The 26,599-nt window shown below is 38.3% G+C and overlaps 1 protein-coding gene across 4 annotated transcripts in view; it reads right to left on the bottom strand.

Moving 5' to 3' along the window:
* VPS41 (VPS41 subunit of HOPS complex) overlaps positions 1 to 26,599 on the bottom strand; it is a 110,860-nt gene that overhangs the window by 28,230 nt on the left and 56,031 nt on the right. For all 4 annotated transcript variants that reach the window (XM_064443869.1, XM_064443868.1, XM_064443870.1 and 1 more), the window contains 9 exons: positions 23,125 to 23,244; positions 19,176 to 19,322; positions 17,902 to 17,968; positions 9,615 to 9,712; positions 7,113 to 7,242; positions 5,479 to 5,594; positions 3,863 to 3,919; positions 1,479 to 1,540; positions 641 to 722 (listed from right to left, as the gene is read on the bottom strand). In XM_064443869.1, coding sequence (XP_064299939.1) covers positions 641 to 722; positions 1,479 to 1,540; positions 3,863 to 3,919; positions 5,479 to 5,594; positions 7,113 to 7,242; positions 9,615 to 9,712; positions 17,902 to 17,968; positions 19,176 to 19,322; positions 23,125 to 23,244 — 879 coding nt within the window. The remainder of the gene's footprint in view (positions 1 to 640; positions 723 to 1,478; positions 1,541 to 3,862; positions 3,920 to 5,478; positions 5,595 to 7,112; positions 7,243 to 9,614; positions 9,713 to 17,901; positions 17,969 to 19,175; positions 19,323 to 23,124; positions 23,245 to 26,599) is intronic.

Raw genomic sequence — 26,599 nt, 5'->3', positions numbered from 1 at the left:
ACTATAGCCTTATGTCCCGGGCAATTTACTAACTGAGAATCTCACGTTAAACATGTACCATTATGGTAGTTGGCTTGCGACCAGGGAAAACACAAGACAGGGCAGACTGCTTCTCTTTCTTGCCACCATTTCTAGCACACAATATAGGTTTTCCCTGTTGCTTTGCAATTTAACCATCCTTTGACACTTAAAGCTGTGTCTCTCTTGCAAGAGACTTGGATTTTCAGGAAAGGCTGGCACCCACAGAGGCTGTCTTCCTTAAGAGTTGGGGTACGATTTTTCAGGACATACTGGAAGGGAATGAAAAGCAAATGGGAAAGACACATTTAACTGTGAGCATCTTTGAAAGTAAAGGCCTTGGGGGTGGATCTTTTACTTGCAGGCTGTCAACAAGTTAAAAATAGGTACCAAGTACCTGGATGTGCTTTGCCTCCAACCCTGTTCTGAGACTTGTTAACATATACACATCAATCTGAATGACAACTACACAACTAGAGATCTGGGGTAGGAATTTCGAGGGCAGTGTTATATCCTGCTACCACACTAGTACCATTAAATGTGATCCTTTAGATATTTGGTCAAAACATGCAGGAAATATAGCATGCCAATTACTTGAGTTCAGAGATAGAAATTAATTTACCTTAAGCTGACCTATTTCTTTAAACTTGTACACTTCAAATTCCCAGAGTTCTGTGTTTTTGCCAAGAATTTTCTGGCACTTTCTAGAAGGAAGATGAAAGGGGAGAAAACAAAAATAGGTACACAGAATAATACAAATGTGACAGCATTGCTGCAATGATTCTTTTCTCCTTTCTTCTCCCTATCAAGATGCTTTCAAAGGTCACTTATTTTGGCAACCATTGCTTCAAGCAGAGTATGCCAGGTACTCCTCCATTCAGATCTTACAATTTATTTGCATCTAATGGAACTTGACTGCTTACTGTGCATTCACCCTTATTGATTAGGGCCATATTAGCTTATGAGTGAAATTTTAAAATCTCTGCTGAGTAAAATTGAGCACTTAAAAAGATACGTATACATGAAAACACAAACCTTCGGTAATTTCTGATCCTTACTTTGGATACCCAAATTTGACATTTTTGTTTACACCCATGTAACTCCAAATTATTTTCTGACGGTCTCACATGTAATGACATGCTAGGAAATTTAAGATTATCAACATCCAAAGAAAATTTCAATTTTGAAAATCTAGTGTGACTGAAAAAAATCAAGGCTTACTTTCAAAAATATGTATGTCTCAATTCTAATTAAACTTTCGAAAGATTACAGTAAATTTTGGGTCACTAAAGGCAAAAAAATAGAAGGTGCAGTAAAACATTGTAAGTTTTGAATCCTCAGAAACTCCAGAATACACAGAAAAATCAACATCACAAAATACTTCAGAATCAATAATTTGCTTTTGCTTTTTCCTCACACAGATACATTTTAGTCAGCAAAGAAAATCTTTAATATGTTACCGGGCAGCCAGGTCATACTCTCCTTTCTCCACTAGGTGATTTATATAGGCTAAGCCAATGTCCTAAAGGGAATAAAAATAAGGAATTAGTTATAAAAGTTTGGAAGTCAAATACTTGACTGCCACAATAACCATCATTCCAGCTGTATGCACCGTTGTTATGTCAAGTACTAGGCCCTAAGTGGATACTCCCAGTTCTCCTTTAAATACAGGGCCCACAGACCAGTCGATACAAAATACTTGCCTAGACCACTCACAGGTTCCAATTTAGATGCTCTTCTCATAATGACATTGACACTGGGAAGACTGTGCCACCTCTACACATTAAGGATTGTTCAAAACACATAGCTGATCAGTCAGTGCTTGCATTAGTTATCTCAGAAATAAAGCCACCAGCCATTGTATGAGACACCTTCTTTGTCAACACAAAGTTTGCAGAGGGAAAAACACTGATTGAGAATATAAATCCTAGTGTTGCTCCATAAGGTAAAGGAATTACTAAGAATTTAGCAAGATTATTACATATTATTACATAATAAATTCCCCTCTCAAGAGTTTATCACAAAGGTTAGCTCTTGGTATGCATCTAATATATGGTAGGCATTTAATATATTAAAATTTTGGTGAAACAATCATGCCTTCTGCTGTAATCCCAACACTGGTGTCAAGGTCAATGAAACCCAGTGTCCCCACTGCATAATTTAAGAATCATATCACTAAAAGCACGTTGTTTCCAGAAAAAAAGAGGGTTGTACAATTAAAAGAAAAGTCATTGCTTCTTACAAAAATCCTCATTTGGGTCTTCTGAGGTGCAACATAAAATTTTTAATCAACTCAAGGACAGTACTGAGTGGAGCAGAATATGAACTGAGGTACCTAACAACTTCAATTGTTCAACCTACTACAAAGTTAAAAAAAAAAATGCACAAACACCAGATTTTAGGATTTCATTCCACTGTAGAAACCACCACTGCACTTTCAACTTCACCATTCTCAAGAATGAAGATTTGTGGCAGTCTCCTTCTCCTGTGGGTCAGCTCTGCAGTGAGTAGGGAAGACAGTATAAGGAAAGGAGCTGTACATCTGTGGTTGCTTAGGACCCTTGCATTCTGCTCACGAGGGGCAGAGGGGCAGTGACCACTACTGCAACTTAAAAAATTGCCAAGACCACCAGACTTGTCAGGTGGTGTGAGTGTGGTTCATTGGTCTAATTGCTGCTGGGCAGTGAGAGCATGAGTTGTTTTAAATCCCTGTACCACTAATCCTTCATTTAGAGCTTGGTGTCAACATTCTTTCCCTCAACACATTCTATGGGTTTTTCATTAAAGACCAAACACTCAATAGCTCTGCTTGTACATACCCACACTGAGTTTCATCCTACCAGAGCTAATTTTTGCAAACCAAGAGAAAAGGTTCCCCCCTCCCCATATTGCCAGGATTTAAGAATTCTTTACATCTTTTGCAAGGGTCACAGAGCAGCTAAATCATACAAACTCTGTGATAGGTGATAGCATGCCATTAGGTCTTGATTCAACTTCTGGACAACACAAGAAGAAATTAATTTTTAAAACATACTGATATACAGTGTGCATATTAAGCAGTAATCTGGCTAAAAATTAAACACATCTTCTAACACTTTGTACTTAAATACAAACTTCCACTTAAAGAAGCAGCAGTATTAATGAAATACCAATGTGTTCACACTGAGGTCAATTTAAACAAACAAAACCCACTGAAATTAGCAATGCTTTTGTAGCTATTACATTTGTCTTTTGTCTCAAACAGCGATACCCTTTGCTGCTCTTTGAAGGGACTATAAACAAGGGAAATAACTATACAGGAGAAAATGAGTTTAACTATGTAAAAAAAATGAGAATTGCAAAGCGACATGAGAGAGTTAGATGTGAAACTGCAACTGAATTTCAATAGCATTTAAAAGGTCTTCCAATCACACCTTTTAAACTCCTGCTGAAACCCTGTCACATGTACAAGGTAAAAGTTAAAGAAAAATGTGTCACCCCCCGCCCCCAATCTCTAATATTGTAATACTGTGTGTTACTTGAAGCAACATCAATTTTAATACAAAAGTAAAAGCAAAAACAAAAACAAAAACAAAAAAAAACCCCAACCCATCAGCAATCAGAGAAGTGCAATTCTCTTCTTTTTAATGCCAACAGCACCTTCACAAAATCCAGATCCTTTTGTGTTTTACACACTAACATTCCTGTTCTGCAGCCAAAACCAGCAAATCGAATGCTAGTTGGAGTATGCCCAACAGCTACTGTCTGGTGCTATACAGACATATACTGGAATGCATTTGTAGCATCTCAGAGCATTCTAAAAGAAATCAGATACTTTGTTTTGAAAAGAAGTTTTGAGACTTACCAAAATCTTGTGCTTTTTTATGGTTTTCTGACTTATCTCAGCTGCCATCAAAGCCTCCTAAAATCAAAAAGTAGAAAACAGAGATACTAGCCAAATACAAAAACTTTCAATACAGAAAGCTCTAGAACTGCATAAATCAACTATTTTTCAGAGCAGGGTGTTTGAAGCACTAGAATTTTTAATGCCATGGATGGATGAACAGCTTTGAATTCATACTCAAACAAAAGCAGTCAACCAAAGAGAAAACTACTTTTGTTTCCATCTGGGTTCACTTCACATTACTATATTAGGATCAAATCGCAAGATTACGATGAAACAGACAATGCAATCGCATTGGATCATTTTCAAATGAGAACCCTTCACTACCAAAACCTGTGAAAAAAATCATCAGGAAAGGGGGTGGGGGAAGACTACCTTCCACTTCCCCAGCCCAAAAGTCTTATCCAGTCAGCCTGATTTATATTTGTCATTTGCCATTCTTCTACTTCTTTCAGACATACAGAAACAAAGCTGGCACTTTTACAAACAAAATGAAACCTTTAGCATACATCATAACACACAAGCTATCTACTACCCTGAATGGCTTTCTCAAAGGCACACGCACAGCTGTCACTTGCAAATTACTGGAGTCTTTGGGGACCAAATGCTGTGATTTACATAAACTGCAAAACTGCAGTCATCATATGAGTTTGCCATTCAGATGCAAAAGCATCCACAAGGATTTAAACAAATATGCACGAGGAATATCATGATTGCATTAACAAAAGGAATGCGTGCTGAATGGCTTTCTCACTTTTTTTTTTCCTTACAATGGGCGTCCAACAAATAACATGTAAATAAGAATCTACAAGTTACTTTATGCATCGTAACAAGTGTTCCAAGTCATTAACTGCAGGACCTCAGAATCCAGAACACAGGGTGCATGTTGATACTGTCTGTAAGAATTTATTATTATTGTTTTAGGTGTTTAGATATACATTCTTAAACACACCAATATTTATGCAACCAAATATTGAGCTGCTCTTTATCCAAGGGAGCTGTATACCTTTGTTTTTTAATATTGGCTCTGCTTTTTTGTGAGTAACAGTACTTTCAGCACTAATACCTACTGTTCGAGCCCACATTATTTTACTTTTAAAAGCTTCAGTGCTAAAGGTAAGTAACACAGAGCAATGCACAGTACCCTAACACAATGATATAGAATGAGAAAAATCTAGTATTGCCCACCAAGTCCATTTCCCGTCCCTCTTTAGGCGGGTAGACCTAGAAAAATATCCACTGTTAGACGACTGTTAGTTAACTGTTCTGCCGCTTTAAAACCAAAACCAGCTTTAATAATTTCCAGTGCCAGATAATACATTTCATATCTTATACTGAGAGCAGTATTCACAGCATCTAGTTCAGCCACCTCACTCGGGTGCAATTCAGATGAGTTGTTTCAGTAGTAAGACTAACGCTCCAGATAGACAGAAAGATGCATAGTCAACTCCTACCCTTTACAAGCATTTAGTCAATGACTGTAGGAACAGAAACTATCCAATCCAAATGACCTAGCAAAGTTCATCATCCCAACCCAAACCAGGAAAGCCTGAAGGAAAGAATGTTATAAAAATTACTTCGTATTTCTTCTTTTCAAGAAGCCAGTCAATGTGGTCATCTTGGTCCCGCTCTTTAGCCACAACCACATCTCTTGGGCTGATGATATAAAAAAGTGATTCACCTTCCGAATACTCTGCAAATGCATACACAGTTTTATTATTATTATGTTTTTCTTAAGTAAAGCCCTGCTTTTTAGTACACCCTTGAGGGGAATTTAAAAAGAGGAGATACAAGGAAGACGGCAAGGCTACTCCTGCAGAACATGCTTGTTTGGGAAGCTGTATTTTCCAATAAATTAAAACTGGTTTAAATGGCAAAATAGCTTTCAGAAAAAAAACAAACCACTACAGCTTATTGCAAATTCTGATTCATCCACTATGTGTAAACTTTATGATGGTTTAGAACACATTATTATACTTTTAGAGGACTATTACACTACATAGCCTGCAATAAACTTATCCTCCCCATCAAGGTCAAGGCCATCAAAAGCATACATGATAGATGCCATAACCCCTGGGGACACAGCACATCATTACAGCAATGCATTTGCAATGCTATAAGTTAAGGTTATATGTATAATGCATTTGCTTATACCATAAGCCTCTATTTTTGAGTAAGCTCAAAGTAAAAATGTACTTAAATGTAAAATCAAACAGAGAAGATGACTGTTGAGAATAGTTATTAGTTCCACAGAACCCATGAAGAAATACCATCAATATTTTGTAGGTACAGGAAAGAAATCCATCCCCCATCCTTTATCTGTATCTATACATGCATACAAATACACCCCTGAACTGATAAGCAACTCACAAAATAATGTTTCTTTTAAAGCTATCAAAAAAAATTTAGGCTTGTCAGGTCAACTAGAATATTCATTAAGCCTAAAAGTACAACTGTGGGCATCAATGTTCTGCTTAGGGACAGGTACAAAGAAATCCCAGTTCTACTGATAGCAGCAGAGATGTTCTGGAGATCAGGAGGAGATATACTATATTTCTAGTGGCTTAAGGGCACTGATGTACACAAAGAGGCCTGCCAAGCCTATGATTTGAAGGATGCTGCCAGAGAAGATGCTTAAAAATCAGATTCATGGATTTTAAAAGCCAGAAGGAATGTTTCTGAATAACACAGGCTATAAAATCTTCACCAAGGAAGGATTTCTGCATCAGCTTTGCCATATGTCTTTCTGAACTACAACACATATATCAGAAAACCACCCCATCTTATTTAAAAGGCTGGTATATATTGTGCCAGAGCTTAATCTCCCTGCCTGTTACATAATTAAGCCTATCTTCTAGGCTGAACTTGCCGAACTCCAGGTCCTATTCATTACATTTTACCATTCTGGGGTCTGTTATACCCCAACAGCTTTGTCAGTACAGGGAAGCTAAACATCAGTGTGCTCCTTTTATGTTGATCCAGGTGCATCTTATTGTTGAAATGACATTTATTTAATCTTTGTCTCTGAAACAGCTTTTCTGGACATTGTATCTCTCATTTCACTATTCCTGAAGGCCCTTGTGCCTGAAGAGACACAGAGCTCCTACAGATCACATGTTGAATACATATCCATTAAAGATACTGCCTTCCGTGCCTACATCAAGTCTTTTTTAAACAAATTATGAAAATAAAAAATATTAAGAACACCTACCTAAATGATAATCTCTACATTCGTTTTCCTGAAATCCTCTTACTGTTAGTGCATCAGAAGAGATTTCTTCACATGACTCAGGTAGGGGTTGTACAATATCCAGTCTAGGCCTTGCACAACACTCCACTTCCTAGAAAAACACAAACATCTTAGCTGCATCCTACACAATTTACCTTTGCAATGTCAACTGATGGTCATCTACAAACAAGGCTGAAATTCAACAGCTGCAAACATTCCCAAAGGTCCAGTACTTTGCACTGGATACTCAGTTGCGCACCATAAAAGTTGCATAGTTGTACTCTACAGAGTAGCTGTAATTGCATCTGAAACACAAAGGGAAATTATTCCTACTTGCAGCTTGCCTCCCTTGAACAGATCAGTGCAGAGAAGGAGGTTTAGACAAGACACAGGTCTAACTCTTCCCCTGAGTTTGCTCACTATTTTCTGCCCTTGGTCACAGAACTTTTCAGGGTTATCACAGATGGTCGTCAACCATTGCATTCAACAAGCAACAGAGCCATTTAAGACATGTTCTTAGCTGGGCTCAGGCCCCGAAGGACAGAGCTCTATGAATCAATGATATTCTGGTACCAAGATGAACTTGTTTTTTTTCAAAACTGGTGTTTAAGTTTGCACTTTTAAGAGTCCAGCAGCAGCAGGGAAGAAATTAATCTGAGAATAATGTAAAACCCTTGCTGTGCTGATAATCTTAGAATATCATGAACTTCCAAGTGCAATGTAGGTGGTTATGGTAAGACAATGTCATAGATTTTCATCTTCTGTTCTAGGGAACCCACTGCCTTCAACTAGCTGTATTTTTAATTAAGGTCCAAGACAATCCCTTATTTTCTGCTTCTGGCTGTGAGTTATACAAAATGCAGAATGAAAGAGTGAGGAGACATATAAAGTGGATTTACACAGCTCTAGCCTACCCATTTGGCAGCATCATCACGTGGGTCTTTTCTCAATTTAATTGTTCCAGTGCAAGTGGGGGGTGAGCAGAGAGGCAGGGAAATCAAAGCAAGCCATGAGTTCAGTTCTGATTCAATTTGTACAAGTAGGAAGCTGTTGCTTCAAAGCTGTGAAATCAAGCATAGGAAGAACTCACAACCCAACAGCATTTTTGGCGAGCAGTACTTCTCCTGGAAGGTCAGGCAGCTTGGGCTCCACGGAGCCAAGATGGCGTTCCCACCACACCAAGACACAGACTCAGTGTCAGGGAGGAGAGGAGTTTTGTTTCTTTGCTAGAGTTACCCGGAGGACCGAGAAGTTATCAAAGTCCAGCATTCAGAGTTTGTTTAAATGGCTAATTAAAAGCCAATACATGAAAAAAACCTCTTTCCTATGTTCTATTACCATTATATCACCTGAAATTCTCATCTTTCTTTCCTGAAGCAGTTAGACTTTAACCTTTATCAGTCACTACCTCCTTTATACTACCTCCTTTCACATGTTGCTACTTCATTAAGAGCAGCTTCCCAATTTTCTTGCTCCCTAGCATTTCAACCCACCTTTTCCTCCCCCTTCCTTATCTGATTTGTTTGCCTCCTCTTCTTTCACTGACTTTCCTGCACTAGAGGACTACTGTACCGGCTCTCTTGGGAAACACTGCTGTGACATTATTTTTCTCCTTAATACAAATAAAGAAATTATAATCTGACATCCTGCAGCAGAGCTAGAAGCTAACCCTATTGATTTCAGCAGGCTCGAGCATTTGTTTGAACCTACAGCATTTCATTGCCTAGCAACTTGTGCACCCAGTTGCTTAAGGTTACTATGGTGATGGTTGTCTAATGCAGACGTACTATCAAAGAGATGATCAAGAGCATCTGCCACTCTCACACCGCATCTTCAAGGATTTCCTCCACTGCCTCGCCTTTTATTTGGCAACATGAAATAAATGCCGGAGACAGACACAGCACTCGCCTGTGCGCAGTAAAAACGGCTGACATGAATTCTAATTTCTACCTATCTACAGATGTATCTTGGTGCACACAACTAAAGGTCCTGGAAGCAAGGGAGACAATGATGCCACTTGCTTGCAATAATGCATCCCACCCCTGCCGCAGTGACTCCTATTGCTTGAGTTGATCAACTTCACTACTCTCATTTCTTCTAAGATGCAGTGTCAGCAAGCTCCTCTTATAGCTAAAAAAGATCCTTTATTTCATCTGATGCAGAAATAGCAGAAAAAGAAAAGGAGTGAAGGGGGGCGGGGAGGGGAGAAGGCATTAAAAAGAAGAGAGAAATACCATCTATATCTAGAGCCCTTCTCTGCCTCTTGCAAGAAACAAAGGAACCCAGATAGGACTTCTGAAAGGTAAGTACATCAGTCATCAGTATCACCTCCACTGACCTTATTTTATAGGTCAGAGAAGTTTCTGTTCGCTACCAGCGGACTACAAATTCTTTCACAGATCAACAGATCTATGAGACTAGTATAAGCACCAAGTCACAGGGCAGTTTAGTGTTGTGAAGAAACTGTAACATAAAAACAATTACCGTTTTTTCAGAAATCTCCTTTACATAGGAAAGTATAACAAGCTGGTCACAGAGAGGCGCAAGTCCACTGATATAGAATTCGGTGTCGAACTGGAAAACTGAAATACAGGAAAGATGACAGATTGTTAAACAAATTGATGTGTATGAACTACTCCCTAAGAAAAACATTCAACTGATTTTCACTGGCGACCAACTCCATGCAGTAGCACTTCAGAGAAATGAAGACTCGATACATATAACAAACCTACAGACTTTTCCCAGTTGGATCAGCAAGATGAAAAATTACATTTAACAGATTAAATTCCATTAAAGCTTGCAAGAAGAAATGTTTGTGCTCCAGGACATGCTAGAGATGAAACATTTGAAATGAATGGTCAGCCTGATTTTCAGTGATCACGCTGAAAAAATGGAAGCAAAACCAAAACCAAACTCAAGAATACAGGCAATAAATAGAACATCTTCACTGGTTTGCATATTCGCAGCTAGTTCATGTGACCATAAGAGAATCACATGTACTACACCTACTGGTATGATAAATGAAAATACAAAGATCATTATTTATTTAACTATCAACACACTAAACGTCACAGCAAGATTTACAGATACCCTCACTACAAAGAAAACATACAGTTAAATAGTCCCTTTTCTTGTTCATAAAACTGAAAATGTAATTTCCCAAAATGGAGACAGTTACATCACAACTATTTTGAGAAAGAAAAAAAGAAAGCTGAACTGCATTTATTAAAAGCCTCATAAAAGCAGACCTCTGCCACAGAAATAGTTAGTTAGTTTTATTCTGCTGGATTTACAGTGCAGGCATTCAACATCTGGGAAGCCCTCTCTCATGGGGCCCAAAACAGGCATCACCTAAGTGCTTATTTTAGAAAAACTTATACCTATAAGCTCTTACAAAAATATTAGATGCATCATCATTTTCTCTCAAAACATGGGTTTAGGAAAATCTAAGTATAAGTAGGAAAAAAAGTTTCCTTGTTTACTGCTTAGCATGCTACATTACTAATATCTACTGCTTACTAAAATAGTTACTGATTATTTTAGTAAAGCAAAGAGAAAATGCAGCATGACACAAAAAAAAGCTAATTTTCTTTAGCTAAGGTAATAAGAAGGAACAGGAGAAATAATCATCTTCCTGCTAAAGGAGAAAAAAATACTGTCAAGTAAAGTACAGATTTGACACCTGCCTCTCAATGAATAAGCAAATACTGTTTTTCTCTTAATGACTGTTGACACTTTGACATCACTGGGGGACCAAAGCACAGCACAAGGGTAGAGCACTCAGTCTATTCTGGGAGAGGGTAGGTTCACATTTGTAATCCTGTACATAATTATTTTGTTCTAGCGTGCAAGACTGATATTACTTTGACTGTGTCACATGTTGCTCTGAGTGATGATTTTAAACAAACCATGTCAGAAACACCTACATAATATATCTTACTCCCAGTTTACAATTTAGTATTTGGCATTTTAAAAGAGCACGGAAGGCAGGAGATAAAACATGGAAAAGAAAAAACCAAGTGAAATCCATAATGCTGGCTAGAAGGACAAGCAAAGAAACTTTGATTTCAGCGTTAAAAAGTGTCAAGGGAAGGCTATCAAAGGCATATAAAATATTGTGGTTTGAATTTGCAGAGGAAAACAGCATGGTGAATGGTACCTTTATAAAGATTACGGGGACAGTTTTAAAAAAAAACATGTGTGCTTCTTTGACTTTCACTGGAACTTTAGTTCCTTTGCCAGTGAAAAAGTACGTAACGTCCACATAATGGTGTATTTAGAATCAAGCAGTGGTACTGTTCCACAAGACAGAAGAAATAAACAAAAATAATCACTTTAAGTTTGGTTTTTAAAGAGTTTAATTTCCTTGGTTCCACTTTCAGCTTTCTCTCAGTTCATCCTCCTCAAGAGGCCTTGTTGAAACACAATGCTCCATCTCTGCTGCTACAGCCTTGAACAAAGAATAGCTGGCACAGACAGTGCATCTTGACCTGATAAAAAAACCTTTGATGCAGCTAATCAAAAAAGTTTTACTGAAAAAAATTATAGAAGTAATAGCTGCACAGAACACTAATAGGTTAATTGGACTTACTCTCTGGACACTTTGTTGTGATGAAAGGGGGGGAAAAATCCAACACACAGGTATTGCAGAGATGCTGTTAATTTGAAAAGGATCCAAAACAATTAAAACAAACATAGTACTGAAGTAAATGGGAATGACCAAGGTTTGGCCATGTGTCATACATGTTTATGCCTGTCATAAGAGAAGATGGAAGATAATGCTGACAGTGGATCTACTCTATGTTCAGCATCTATGTACAGCTGTCAAACAAATCACCAGCAAGCAAAAAGAAGAAACTGGCAAATCTGTTTTGTTGTTCATTAAACGAAATGTATGAAATACACCACACTACAGAAGTAAAACAATAGATGCTACATTATTTACCTAAAGTCTATAACGCAACTTTCTTGGGAATTTAAAGATCCACACACATGTGGTGGACTGAAACTAAAAGAATTCTATTTCATTTAATCAAATCTCAAAACCAGCCCCTGCTTTTCCAGTGCAGATTTATAGAGTGAAACTCTGGTTACATTGATTTCAATGGGTCCAAGGTTTCAACATTGTCTTTTGGGAAAGTAAGCAGGAAGCTGAACTAGCATGCAGAGAATTAACATGAAATTTAATGTGTGGAGAAAAAGATGGATTTTTCATTTTTTTTTAATTCCATATGATATATGAAAGAAATGGAAAAGCCAACACACAAGCTAATTTCTAGGTAGTCCACTCATGTATCAACAGCTGCAGAGCCACAAAGCACCATGAACTGGCCCAGCTTACCTAGAACTCTGGTGCACTGTTAGATGATGGGGTCATGATATTATGCATTCCCAAATCACCTTTTAACCGGCTACTTCAGGCACATCTGCAAAATTTTCAGTCATTGCTGTGGGCCACAGTACAGCATACCCTTAAGTGTTTTCAAGATGGTATCTCCAACACCAGTGCTTTTACCAAGCTAGGTTATTTATGCAAAACAAAATAGTATACAAAATGGCTATGATACAAATATGATCATGTTCACGCAGTTGCATCTGATATAAAATATAAAAAGACTTTTTTCTTCTTTTTTCCACAGTATGTGCATTCAATTCTAGCTAGACGACCAGAAAAGGTCCCATATAAGTATCACTTAAGCTGTCTTCAGATGAATAGAAGCAAATCACAAAGCATAAACATATATACACCGTATATTTTGTTGAAATAAAAGAATATTCTTACTTTTAGGTGTACTACATAACATAATCCTTGAAGAAAATAAAAATCTCCTATTTTTTTAACATTCATATTTTTCTCTGAAAAACCTTCATATACAAACACCTGCCCCAGCATTTAAGTATTTCCCTACAAATCGTTTCTATCTGCCATAAGACTCTGCAACAGTCTTAATACATTCAAATTTTCAGGGCAGACCTACCTCTGACTAGAAGCCTGAGCAGAAAGCTCAGGATGTGCCCAGTTAAAGACAGGTCAACCACAACTCAAAAGAAACTGTGAACTTCTGGGGAGGAGCAGTGCAGTAACCCATATGAAGGTCCTTTATTTGGGCTTGAATATCCTGAGAACTCCCAACTCCCTGCAGATTTTCCACCCATACTACTATATGTTAAATAAAGCAACTATTTACCTAAACATATACATGTTTTGGCATTTTAATGGACTAATCTTCTCCTTGAATTTCAGTAGGAAAGGCAGTAGGGTAAGACTAAAATCGATTGTGGGTCCTATACATCAATGACTAGCAAAAACTGTTGCTTCCAAACTTGGAATTCACACCATCTGCTATTCATTTACAATAGAAATGGGTGGAAAAAATCATATTCAATTTTATTTTTGTTCAAATGTTGAAGGTCCAGAAAAGCTTTGGAGAAAATTTAGCAAGCATTAATCAATCATTCTGTATACAACTTCAAATGCCACATGGCAAAGAGGAGGAGCATTTTCATTAAAGCAAAGCAGGGCAATGAAAATGATACCGTTAATTGAATATAACCACCGAACAAAAAAAGCCACCTGGGTTTAAAATCAAAACCCTGTAAAACCTCTGTCACTGAAAGCTGTTGTTTTATTACTTGCTAGCAGCACAAAATGGAAACGAACAAGAATTTCGATACTAAAACAAAACAATTTACCTCATTTACAATATCACACTAATCAGAAACATCAGGAAAAAAGCCCATTCCCTCCTCATGCCAGTAATCATCCATCTGGTGAGGTCTACTCTTTCAATTAAATCAGAAAAATGTTTTGTCTACTGTAAGCAGTGTTACAATTTGCTGTTTTACCTGCAGTCAGGTTGTGTGAAATAGAAGTGCTACCATGGTGCTGAAATCATCTTACCCCTATTCCACCTCACACAGCAATAAAAATCATCTTTAGAAATAAGGCAATTGCCTGTACAACTCTCCAGCTACAGACACACAGAACTGTTAAAGAAATCCCGTGGAATCCCTGATGACAACTGGAAAGTCAGGAGCTTAAGTTTCAAAGCTTCAAAGTTGATTTTCTGAAAAACTCTTTTTTTCCGTTACACACTGAACTGACAAAACGTTGTTAACCAACAGGGAAAATATTCAGGAGTCTGATAGCTTTGACTAATTTTATCAAGAAATTTATAAATGATCGGCTTGGTTTGTGGCAAAACAGGATGAGCAAAAGTCTAAATTGAATCAGCTATATAAATGGGTTGAGATTTTTTTTTTCTTTTTGGCAATTTGCTTCTTAGAGTGTAGCACACTTGCTCCAAAGAAATGTCTACATAAATCAGCATATAAAGTTGATGACAGGTAGTCACAGTTAATTTTCTGCTCATCACATTCATCACCTGAGCTTTAAGTTCCCTCTATATGAAGAGAAAAATGCTGGTATGGTAGATGCCAGTATCTCACTTTACAAACCAAAAACTAAATACTCCCATGTTTTCTTTTCAGATAAAATGTGCTGTGTCAATGCTTGGTGGTAACTTGCTGTGCAGTTATACAGCTATTCCCTCACAAAACATATGAATGTGTTATTACAAGCATATCCACAAAATGTAATTTTAAAACCAGAATTCTACATTGTGGGGAATTTGGAGGAATGCAGAGGGGGGACAAGTGCTCAAGAGGCGTTGCTGGGTGGTTGGCACCTGAAATTAAGCTGAGATTCCCCAGATAAAATTTGGGCTAAAATAAATTGAATAGGAAGTCGAACTGACAAGTCCTCTACTGACTTCCAGTGTTAATATCTATTTTCCACTATCATTAACAACCTCAGTAACTGAGGCAGAGATAAAGCACTTCTTTATAAAAGTATATAAAATCTCGAGTTACTTGACCAGGCCATCAAAGACTACATGCCCTGTTTCACTTTGAAACGGCACCTTATTAACTGCAAAGTGCTAATTGGTTCTTTAGCAACCACCCTTCTTGCAGGCTCCCGTCGAGGAAAGGTTCTCTGTTCAGACCAGTAGTTGTCCAGCATTACAGCTTTTGTACATACATCAGGAGCAAGCACAGAGGTCAAGCACTCTTTAAGAAGGATCACAATGGCATTTAGTCCACGTTAAGCCTGTAATTCAATACCAATACTTTCTAATCAATACACTACTTCACAGCGGTAGCTGACAGAGCTAAACTGATAGGATCTGCTCATCTAACATACATTTAAACCTAAATAGAAACATTTCACTGGAGTTTATCGTCAACACTGAATGATGACCCATGTAGGCAATGAACTGTAACATATAACCAGAGACAATGGAAAAGATTACTGAAGAAAAGTGCCATTAATATACCGAAAGATGTAAATAAAATTAGCAATGCTACACGGGTCTCAGTGCATGAGACCTGTATAATTAATCTAATTTATTTTACATGTAACCGTGGCATTATCTTCTTTAAAGTAAAACAGCTAGAATAGTTTAGTGGTGTTACTTTTCTACATTATGGGCCATTTGGTTTAGCTTCACAGTAGATACCATATTTATTTCCTGCCTCAGAGTACATATGGCTATGTGTCAAAACAGAATCAAAGATGAGGAGGGCCTTGTTACACAGGATCCTACGTACCTAACCTGCAATGCAGGAAATGCTCTGTTTCCTTATTCAATGGGCTGCAAAACACTGAAGAAACATTTATGATCTACTGATACGATCATGGTTTACTATCATATTATTGTGGAACTTTGGGGCCCTCAGAATGGCTCTGAAAGAGTATAAATCTGAAACCACTGAGATATGAGAAAACACTATATTGTCATAGGCTCCATAGGTATTACCCTGATGAACAGAGTATGAAGTCTCCTACTTTACCTCTGGTTTTTCAAAAAATTTTAAAGGCAGGAAGAAAGAAAACAAACAAAAACACTAAATGTGGCAAAAGTTATACTGTTACGGGTTTCATGATGCCAAGATATTATAAGCCAAAACATCTAAAGGATATTCAGCTATCCTGCCACTGAAGGGTATCATTGCCTTGTGTAAATTCTTAACATTATGAAAGTGTTTATCAGCTTATGCACCCACTTAGGATATTAATGGTCTTGCAAAAAAACTATACTGGCTACTGCTCTGCCGATTAATAATACCAGACGTTCCAGCTATGCCTTTGAAAAGTAAAGTTGAAATAGATGCTATGGCATGACACACAGCTCTCAAGAAGACCTTCTATATGATTACATCAAAAGCTATTGTAATTTATATCAGAGCTTGAACAAATAATGTGTCTCTCTTTTCCCTCCCAATCTAATATCCACGTTCCAATGAGTGCTGCTGACAGCATTTGGCAGAGCTGTTTCAGTGCTTTGACCTGAAACCAGAAAGAAAAATCTAAAGCACATTGTTAACAGGTTAAGTTAGATAAAACACCAGTCCTCAAGAATACAGAGAAGATTTTAGGCTAAAAATTCTAAGATGAAAAAGTTACTTCCACAAAAATCTCTAACCTTCAGGTCTGCACCTAAATAGTCTGATGGCAGCTATTTTATTTTAAATGAAATTCCAATAGTCAGTCACATAAGACTAGCTCACTCCACACAGACACACTATAGCTGAAGTAGAAGTTGCCTCTGTTCACTATGTAAACCCCCCCATGTAATTATTTTCTAAAAGCTACTTATGGGTACAGAAAATATTATATAAAAGATTGGAGACTAAAACTCAAGACTAAACTTCTCCTTGACAAAATTATCTCAAATATCCCAGAATTCTACAGTCAACAATTCTGTTGGGACTATGTAATCTTAAACAACAAATAGCTTTCAGGTCTCAGTTAACTGTCAGGCATGTCATCGCCTCTCAGTATCCAGAGTTCCTACAGAGTTTAACAAGTCCCCTCGTTGATTTTCAGAAGCTATTTTAAAATGTTTCTTTCCTGAAATCAGAAAGCAGAATATACACCTATGTCATGCACCATTCTAATCTGACATGAGTCAGGATCTTCCTTGAACACTCTTGTCTACAATCTCATGTCGAAGTTTACAAACTGTTGTCCGCTCCAGCCTGCATAGTCCCAGAGGGGCTGTTTATCTTCCCAGCACTACCTCTTCATAGATATTTCCTTTCTCCAGAATAAGCTTCTGGGGACAGTTGTGACCTTTTGTTTACATCCCCTCTTCCCCTCCAAATTTCCCCTGAATTCAACTTTACACTTTCCTTAACATACAGTTTTGTCAAGACCTCTTCCATTAATCAGCAATAATGAAATTTATTCACATCACCTAAACCAGACAAATAAGAAAGCGAAGGAGAACATAGAACGCAGAATCAAAAAAGGCAACAAATGAAATTCAAATCCATTTTCTAGTACTAAATGAGAGAGATATTAAAAAAAAAGAGAGAAAAATTATACGCAGTATAGTCAAGCAATACATAATCAAATAAAGTAGTGTCTATTTTCTCCTTACTACTACACCGATCATCAACCAAGATGAAAAACCAAGTTCTCTGTAGGAATCTGCGTGAAGAGAAAGTTAAGACATCCACTTTTCACACAAAGATCTCTGATTTTAGATGATCACAGAATTTAAGACTGTCTATTAATAAAAAAAAAAGAAAAAAAAAGACTATGCAGGAGGCCATTATGACAACCTCATCAACTAAAAATGAGGAGACATTTATGCTACTACTACATGTTGCCTCTGAACTGTAACAGCTTTTTCAGGCTAGAATGTGAAAACAGATCTTTACAGCTTATATCATTCTGAAAAAGAGTGCATTCATACAATCGTACCTATTTCCACATAGCGGTTTGGAAGGTCACGCATTTCGCTGGCATGCCGTTCTTTTACTGAGCAGATCTAGGAAACAGAAATTTGGATCATTATGATGAACAAACAAACTGTTAATTCCTAAAATGGATCCAACTTTTCCCAGAAATTCTTTTTCTTACTGAGGCATTCTCGGACATGCATTTCTGTATTTGAAAAACACAGGCTAAAAAACAGTGTCGATGCACCACTGAAGAAAACCAGACAGAAAAGTTGTAGCTGTAGTCCACTGCCTTATAAATATGCTGGGAGAGGCAAAGTAAGATGGACCACACGAGAGAAATCTGAAAACATCTGCTCACTATGATTTCTTCATAATAGCATATATGTGTTTGGTTTTGGTATCTGCTCACACTTTGCATCTCATTACCTTACCATTTCAGTAAAAATATGCTACTGCAATTTCAAATAACAGGAGGAGAGTATGTACCTATAAAGAAATGCAAATACCCAAATGTCATGAAGCACACACAATACAAGGGGGAAGACAGATGCCAAACTTAGGACAAACCTCCTCATTTTTAAAAGTCTATGTTTAATGCTCCAAAAGGTTTTTATACTTCACCTACCTCACTTTACCCTCCTTTTCCATCTACTCCTACCAAGCACTTCTAATTTCCCACTGTGCAGTGATGTAGCAGCCTGTTATTAGAAAACAGCTAACAGGCTTGTAACAAACTCATGTCAGGTGCTGGTCTGAGCAAATCATAGTCAGTCTGCAGTGCACAAGTTTGAAATGCCAGTTTCCTGTTGAAAGCGGAACAAAACCCCAAGCAGCCTGTCCCCCACCCCATCCCTTTTTCCCCTCCCCACCCCACGGTTGACCAAAATGATGTGGTTGTTTCTGCAGTCACAACCTCCTCAGCCCACAGAACAGTCCTCTCAAAAAATACCTCATGGAAAGTTGTTCTTCCTTAATGCTAATCAAAAGATGTGAATTCAACAGCCCACTAAAAGCTTTCAGAAGAGGAAATCTCTCCAAGGCACAGAGGAGAGAAGTGTCCCCGAGGATTACATTCGCTGCGTGCTCACACACAGAGATCTGTCTGACCGCTGGGTGTCTATCACTCCTCCCCCTCATGAGGGTCAGTTCAATGACATTTCTATGGCAGCAGGAGTTCTGCACACTCTAGTCAAACCAAATTCTATTTTTTTCGATTGTCTTTGCTTTTCAGAAATAATCCTCTGTTTGTCTGTGATAACAGCAAGCATTTATTACAAAGACAGGTAATTGCACCTTTACTGAATTTCCCCAGCCAATAATCAGCGTTAAATTATCCTTCCAGCAAAGGCTGCAGGGATACATATCTGGGCGAAGGCTTATGTCATCTCGAGGCACATTGGTAATTCTTTGCTTGGAGATCATGTCAAGTATCTTCACGCCCTGAAAGTTTAAATACAAGAGAACTTTATTAAGTATGACAAACTCCTACTCAACACATCCCATATTATTTTGTACGCTAAGGCAGCCGTAGCAGTTCATGGCGTAAGTTTCAGGGTAGGGCTGAGTGCGCCAACAGAAAAAGCTCTTGATACAAAGACCCATCTAACCCAGGAGGTGACAGAAGGAATGAAGGGATTAGGGTAAGTTAGATATTTTAAATTCACATGCCAAATGAAAAGATATAGTAAGTAAATGGAAAAGATACAATAAGTGAATGAGTGATAGATTAGCAACTCCAGTCAGGAGCCAGTTCAGCTTCTTGGCCTGCTGCTACTACTGGAGAAATTAAAAAATCCCAGCTCTTCCACAACATCCCCTGTAGAGAAGCAGAGATTTCCACCTTGGAAAAAGAAATGATGCAAAGCAACAGCTCATTAAGATAAATTAGGCCAATCTGTACTTCTCCAAAAACGCCTTTCTACTCTTACATTAAAACAGGAAAGCAAGCGTATTTAAATGATGCCTTGTTTTGTATCCTGAGATTTTTCAATGCCTCCTCAGGAAATCTCCTAAACTAACAGAACAAAAAGTTTAAAGAAAGGAAGATTAAAGTCACTGGGGGAGGGGGGTGGTGGCGGCACAGGGAAGAGCCATTAATCAGATTTTAACATGCCATTTAGAAAAGGTGAGCTATAACCTTTCCAATAGTAAAATGAGACTAATTTCGTGTTAAGTAATAACTTGTTCTTAGTGATTTAAAAACAAAAGTCCCCAAAATAAACTAAAATATTTTAGTAAATATTTCCTTAAAGGTCAGTGAGTAGAAAGAACAACTCTCATGACCATAGGAAAGGGGTTGGAAGGGACCTTGAAAGGTCAGCGTCCAGGATGCTGAAATATAGTTTGGGATTTCTGTTGTTCAGATGTCTTCTAAGTGTCTCATGATGTTCAAGAGATGCCCCCCGCCCAGGTTTGCCTGCCGGTCTCGTTAAGCGTGGTGAAGGTAAGGGGCCATCCCTCTGCCTGGAGGCTCCTGGCTCTGTCTCCAGCGGGTGCCCCGCAGGTGCGGCCGAGAGGGCTGCCTGGTGGGAAGAGTTGGGGCCCCCAGGGACCGGGGCTGTTTGTTGCCCTGGGGAGCCTGTCCCAGCGCGGGAACAGAGTGGGAGCATGGCCGAGCAGAGCCCGAGAGAGACGTGACACCGTCCTCTGGCACGCTCCTGCTCTGCCGTGGGGCGGCCGCCAGCCTGCAGACAGGGGCTGGGCGGGCTGCAGCTGTTTGGGGGGCTGCCCCACTTTTTAGTTTTTAGCAGAGCTCCCCTTTTTCTGGGGGGTGGTGTGTGTGTGTGTGTACCTTTGTAAATGGCACTACTAAAGAGCTGCAGGTTGGAGCAGATTCCCTTGTTTAGTGCCCTTCTTGGGGGTGAATAAAATAGGGGGAGTCCTGGGGGGGGTGATGGCCCCGGTGTCACTGGGGGAGCTGATAATGCATCAGAGGAACAGGTTTCCCCCCACTGCGAGTTTCTATGTCCCCAGCTGTACAGATTCAACCGTTTGTAAGTCAGAGAGTCTAAACATGGGCGTCATGGTCGAAGCCAGGTTTTGCCTTTTCTGTTTTTTTGTGTGTGTGGTTTTTTTTTTGTTTTGTTTTGTTTGTTTTTTGTTTTTTTTAATCACAAGAAACAGTAAGTGGTATGGGGGTGGGCCAGGTTTTTGGTTTTTTTTTTTCCTGTGATCTTTGTCACTGAAGAACTGTGAGCGTGGAACACACTCCTATTGGTGACTCTGAGGTTAACAGCCATCAAGGTTTCAGAAGCAAAAACTTATACACAGCATCTTCAACATACAGAGCCCAGATCTCTGGGTAACATAAAAAAGGAGCTTGTTTTGTTTTTTCTAAGCTCATCTGATAAAATTTGCAATCTTGCTTGAACTGCATTTTAGTGAAGTTTTTTTTTTTAATTAATCTTACCACTTTGACTTCAAGGATGATTTTCACATAAAAGTGACCCATATCACACCTTCTGTTTTTCTACAAGTCAGCAAATCCTCAATGGGATAGACTAGCTTACGTTTTAAGTGCCTTTCAAACCAATAGTGTGGGATCCTCTATAGTCAAAAGTATGCCATTGGCACCATAAACCAAAAGGACTACCAGAGCCAACATCTGACCATGAAAGAGCCTAAAACCTGTTCAAATGGGAGTTGGGCAGCCTAACGCCGCTAAGGATTTGGTCCTCAGGTGTCTCAGTTTGTAAAACTTACACTCTTGGCCATGGAGGAAGAAGAGGGCGAAGCAGCAAACATGGGTTACCTGAGCATCTGACAAGCAGAATTAGACCTTGCCTAAATAATCTGCAGCCCATCTCAGAATACCCAATGTCAAACAAGCTCACATATAGTGTGCCAAAAAATAAAAAGGCATAAGAAAATAAAAACTAGGTAGCAACATACAGAGAGTAAGAAGCAAGGCTATAAAAGATTTTCTCTGACTTTGAAAGAAAAAAATGGAACACAACACCTCGCTAGAGGATGGAGAAATTTTTAAAAGGTAAAGGGGGAAGGGAAAGGCCACTAACCAAATATATTAATCTTTTGGAGGGCAAGTGTCATTTCATTTTTCATTGAAAGATAGGCCCTGACCATGACTTTTTGTCTCTGACAGATGGCTCTCAACATTTTATTAGTATTCTGTGTTCTGATGTGGCACATCATCTCTAGGGATAGCTCTCCTCAACTGTCCTATCTATTCCCAGCAGATTCACCTAGAATATATATTTTAATTGTATGGCTCTGAAAACAACAAAACCTTCAGAAGAGCTAATGTAATGACAATGAAGCACTCACTGAAGTTTCAATTCTAATACAGTTATTAAAGGGGAGTAAATAAACAAAAGTCTACCTCTAACGATTTCATATCAAACTGGTTTTGAAAGGAATAAAAGAACAATGGCTTTAAAATATTTTAATAAATGCTTCCCTTCAGGAGGGAAAAACAACAGAAGGAAAAAAATCTAGTGTTTCAGAAATGCTTTTTCCACATTTTAAAATAAGACTTTGGAATTTAGACGTGATACACACATAAAAACATATCCCTCACTGCTGAGCTTTAAAACACAGACCTTGACCCATCAATTAGATATACAGTGATAGGTGAAATGCAACACTCAGCATGAAAGCAATGGCTCCCTTTAAAATATGAATTACCCTTAGAGGAAAAAGGACCTATTTTCTCCTAAGTCTAGCCTTTTCTAGTGGCCTACCAAAATGAGAAATTGTAACTATCATTTTTTTGTAATCTACAACATTAGAAGCACATATGATAATGCCACTTCAGTACAAATTACAAAATCCAGACAGGTTTGGGGTTTTTTACAGGATGAAAAGTGGGGGTGATGATGGGTTTTTTTTGTTGGTGGTGTTTTTGGTTTTTTTTTTTTTAAATAGATTTACATTGGCATTCCTTCCTCAAACAGTTTGCTTCAGGACATTGCACTGGTCAAAACTCTGCTAGGCAATACTGTATAGCAGCAACCACCCCCAACAGTGGTATGTAGAGCTACTTTTCTTAATTTCTTCAGAAGTGGCAATCATATGGAGAATGCTGCCTAGCCAGCAGGAAATGCCGGAAGAAATGTCTACAAAGAAATAGGATCTAAAACACGATCCTTCAATGCCTTTTATACACGATTCTTCAAATGTACCATTTTTCAACAGAATATTTTGGCAATTAACATTGAAACATTTCAAATAGTGTAATGGCAGTGGTATTTTTGTTCATTTAAAAGAGGTGAAAAATACTTACCATATTATTGGCCCAAGCAATTAAGTGTCCTCTCCATTTTACATTTCTTATATTTCCTTCCCCTTCATGTAAAACCGAAGGCTTCCATCTATTCATCCAGCCTCTCTCATACAACAGCAACTACGAAGGAGTGCAATAAGACATATATTCTGTGACACGCTGCTGTATGTAAACATGGGAGGTATTTTTGCCTCATTTTCAAGGGCAATGAAAAATACACACCTATCACAAAACAAAAACAAACACAATCAAACATTTTCATATAGTACATATGAATTTAAAATCTTGTATCCTACAGAATTCGAGTTACTTCAATAATAATATTAATAAGCAGGCCTTCGTCAAGTTTCTCTAAAGAATGGTAAGTATAATTATTTCCATTTTAAGGACAAGGAAGTGAAGACATTTGAGAACCTAAGCCTACAGCACTAGTGACAACACTTCAGAAATCTGGTAAAGAAACCAGACCGTCTCACACCTATCCACTGATCTGGTGATAGGCTCCTTCTTCCCTCCAAAAAACAGGAGATAGGAAAAGCGTCCCGTATGCCTGGTGTAGTCAAAACTATCAAAGACCCCCAAGACTTTGGCCTTTTGCTTGGACCCACGTGAAACTACATGGCCTTCCACAGGGCTCTGGAGATACTGTGTGTTAGTCCCACATGTGCAAACTGCACTGTACCACAAGTGCTGCTGACTGTAAAACTTGTCTGACTGGGAATCCCAGGTTCTGCAAATAGGGAAGGTATGTTAGAATATCTAAATGCATAGGAGATGTTACAAAATGCTTTGCAGCAGCAAAGAAAAACCCAGCTACATGTAGACAATCTGCATGACATTTCAGCTCTTTTACCAGTTCCTGTATGGTTTTAGGAAGTTCTTTAATAGTATTATAACATGGAATCACTGAATGATGCAAAGTTCAGTGCTTGGAGGGATACCTAAGTAAGAAGCTGAAGTATCATACTCTTAAGGTACCAGTCCTGCCAACTTCTGCATGAGTACGCCCACATACAGACACATGCACAACCTGAACCCGAGCTCATGTAAGTGCACAATGACCATTAAGAGGTGTAAAATTGCTACCTGTAAGGACTTTTGTCATTCTAATACCTAAATCGAGTACCTATGTTGCTACTATTTCCTATTTAAGATCCAGCTGTACATGCTTTTTTATACGTGGTTTCCCCCTGCCCGTATTTGCCATAAATATGTCAAGTGATAAGACATTAGTTGTTTACAATAACATCTTTTTAACAAAATAAGGGATTTTTGACAGCAATTAAACTGACTGCCTCTCTCTCCTAAAGCCACAAGATGGCACCAAAAGACAAGTATTTTCTCCAAACGTTTAAAGCAGTCACTAGCTAGGATACTCTATCAAGAAACTTTTGCGTGACGTATACTGCAGACATCAAACTTCTCACTCGTGTATCTTGTCACTTTAACCCCACCCAATACACCTCTGTGTCCTTCACATAGCTTGCATGAAAGCCCACCTTTTAGACAGTCTAGGGATTTTTTTTCTACCTACAAAAAGGCTACTCAATAAAACTCTCATGGAATATGCTATTTCACAGCAACCAAGGCATGACACTGAAAGCAGGGGTAACATCTGCTCATAAGGCCATGCCACAGAGAGGAATGTGCCTTAGCAGGCTGGTAGGTGGATGTGAAACACAGGAGCAGCCCTCAGCCCAAACTAATTAGCTCCACCCAGAAGCTGGGGATGTCATAAAAAACTAAGTGCTGTGCTGATCCAGACTTGAAAATTACTTTTTTCCTAGTTCACAAACTCCTACGGAGGGGCTCAATGGAAAAAGAACTCATTCAGATGCCTCTTTCAATACAGTCCAGTAAAGGCAGCAGCAAATACATATAATTTTCATCTGAACTTACTGGACAAGGCTGTGAAAACTGATGTGGATGATGTGAAAGGTTAAAATTGCTGACGTCAATTATATTAACTGAACTTTGAATCTTTTCTGCTTGTGACTGAATTGTGATTTAAGTTTATTTATTACTACACACAAGGTCCAGAGTGAGCCTGGAATGATGCTTTGCAGTTATTTTGTTACTCTTCATGGTTCGTGAACACCATGCTTTTTCGCTACCCGAGTAAGAGGCTGCGAAGAGAATAATTGACCTGAGAAAGCACTGGTGAGGAGAAAAGAAAAAAAAATTCTGCTCAACTCTACACACATGCTTAATTAAATTCTCAGACCAAGGCAGTAGAAGACAACAGTCTGATATTGCCTGTAATAAAGATGAGAAGTGAATCTGAATCTCTGCAGCACCCAGAATTCCCCTTTTCATATCATCAAGTGCAATAGGTCCAACACTGAAACCAAAGGACACACAACATTGTGGCTTCAAAAAAAGTAAGAAAAACATCTCAAAACATGCTTTACTAATTTATCTGCAATGTAATTATCTGCATTTTACTGATCTATGATGTGATTTATTTATTACTTCTGACAGCAATGACACCTGGAAACTGAGTTACTGAACCCAGAATTTTGCTATACAGTTTGGAACTGCTATCCACTGAATGCATTGCTCTCAAAAAAGCAGCCTAATTTATTTCTTAGTCTTCCTTTCTGTTTTCATAATGTTTATTGCACCAGAAAGCCATTTAAAACTTCAAGAGAAACCAGACACATAACAAAATCCACCATTTCTGGAGGGGTTCCTCCTACCACCCTCCTCTCTTTTTGGTAGGGGAAAAATATTTTAGGGCTTTATTTCCCATAAATCCTATATTTTGGCAGTCAGCATTCACAGTACTTATATTTCAACAGCAGCCACAAAAATAACTTTCTTGCATTCTCTGCAATACAGTTTATATTTTCCCCTTTTTTATTTGCTCTGGTAAATCTTTCTGGTCCTTTGTTACAATATAGTAGTGCTTAGAATGCAATTCCAGCATCTCTTGCATGTATCGTGAAATGATAATATCGCTAAAATAAAATAAACTTACTTCAAGGGTCCCCACCCACAGTCCTTCAGAGTACACTGCAATCTTCTGATAGTTTACTACTTATTATTTTGGGAGTCTTCTTAACTGCTTATGCTTGTCCATTGGATCATTAAGAAAAAAAGACACACTGAAATGCATGAGACAAGAAGACGGTGCAGGACACTTTTCAGTTTTAAAAATAAGTTGATATAATTCTCTTGGATTAGTGAATACATCTCTCTGTATCTTTCACTACCAGGAGATTAACCTCCTCCAAAAAGAGCTCAAAACTATTTTAGAGCGCATCCGCTGAAGAGAAGAGACTAGTGCTTGGATTTAATGGAGCCTATCATGCAATTAGCATTAACACTAATTACATGTAATCCCAGTCTTTAAACTACGTACAGGAATTCTCAATCCTCTGAACAGAGAGAGCAATGACTGCAGCTTTGGGATCATCAATACAGTGAAGTAATTCAATTCAGTTTCTTCCCACTACCAAATACCACCTTCAAA

The sequence above is a fragment of the Phalacrocorax carbo genome, chromosome 2 (assembly GCF_963921805.1).
Source record: "Phalacrocorax carbo chromosome 2, bPhaCar2.1, whole genome shotgun sequence".
Taxonomy (NCBI): domain Eukaryota; kingdom Metazoa; phylum Chordata; class Aves; order Suliformes; family Phalacrocoracidae; genus Phalacrocorax; species Phalacrocorax carbo.
This window is presented reverse-complemented; position numbering and strand designations above follow the sequence as displayed.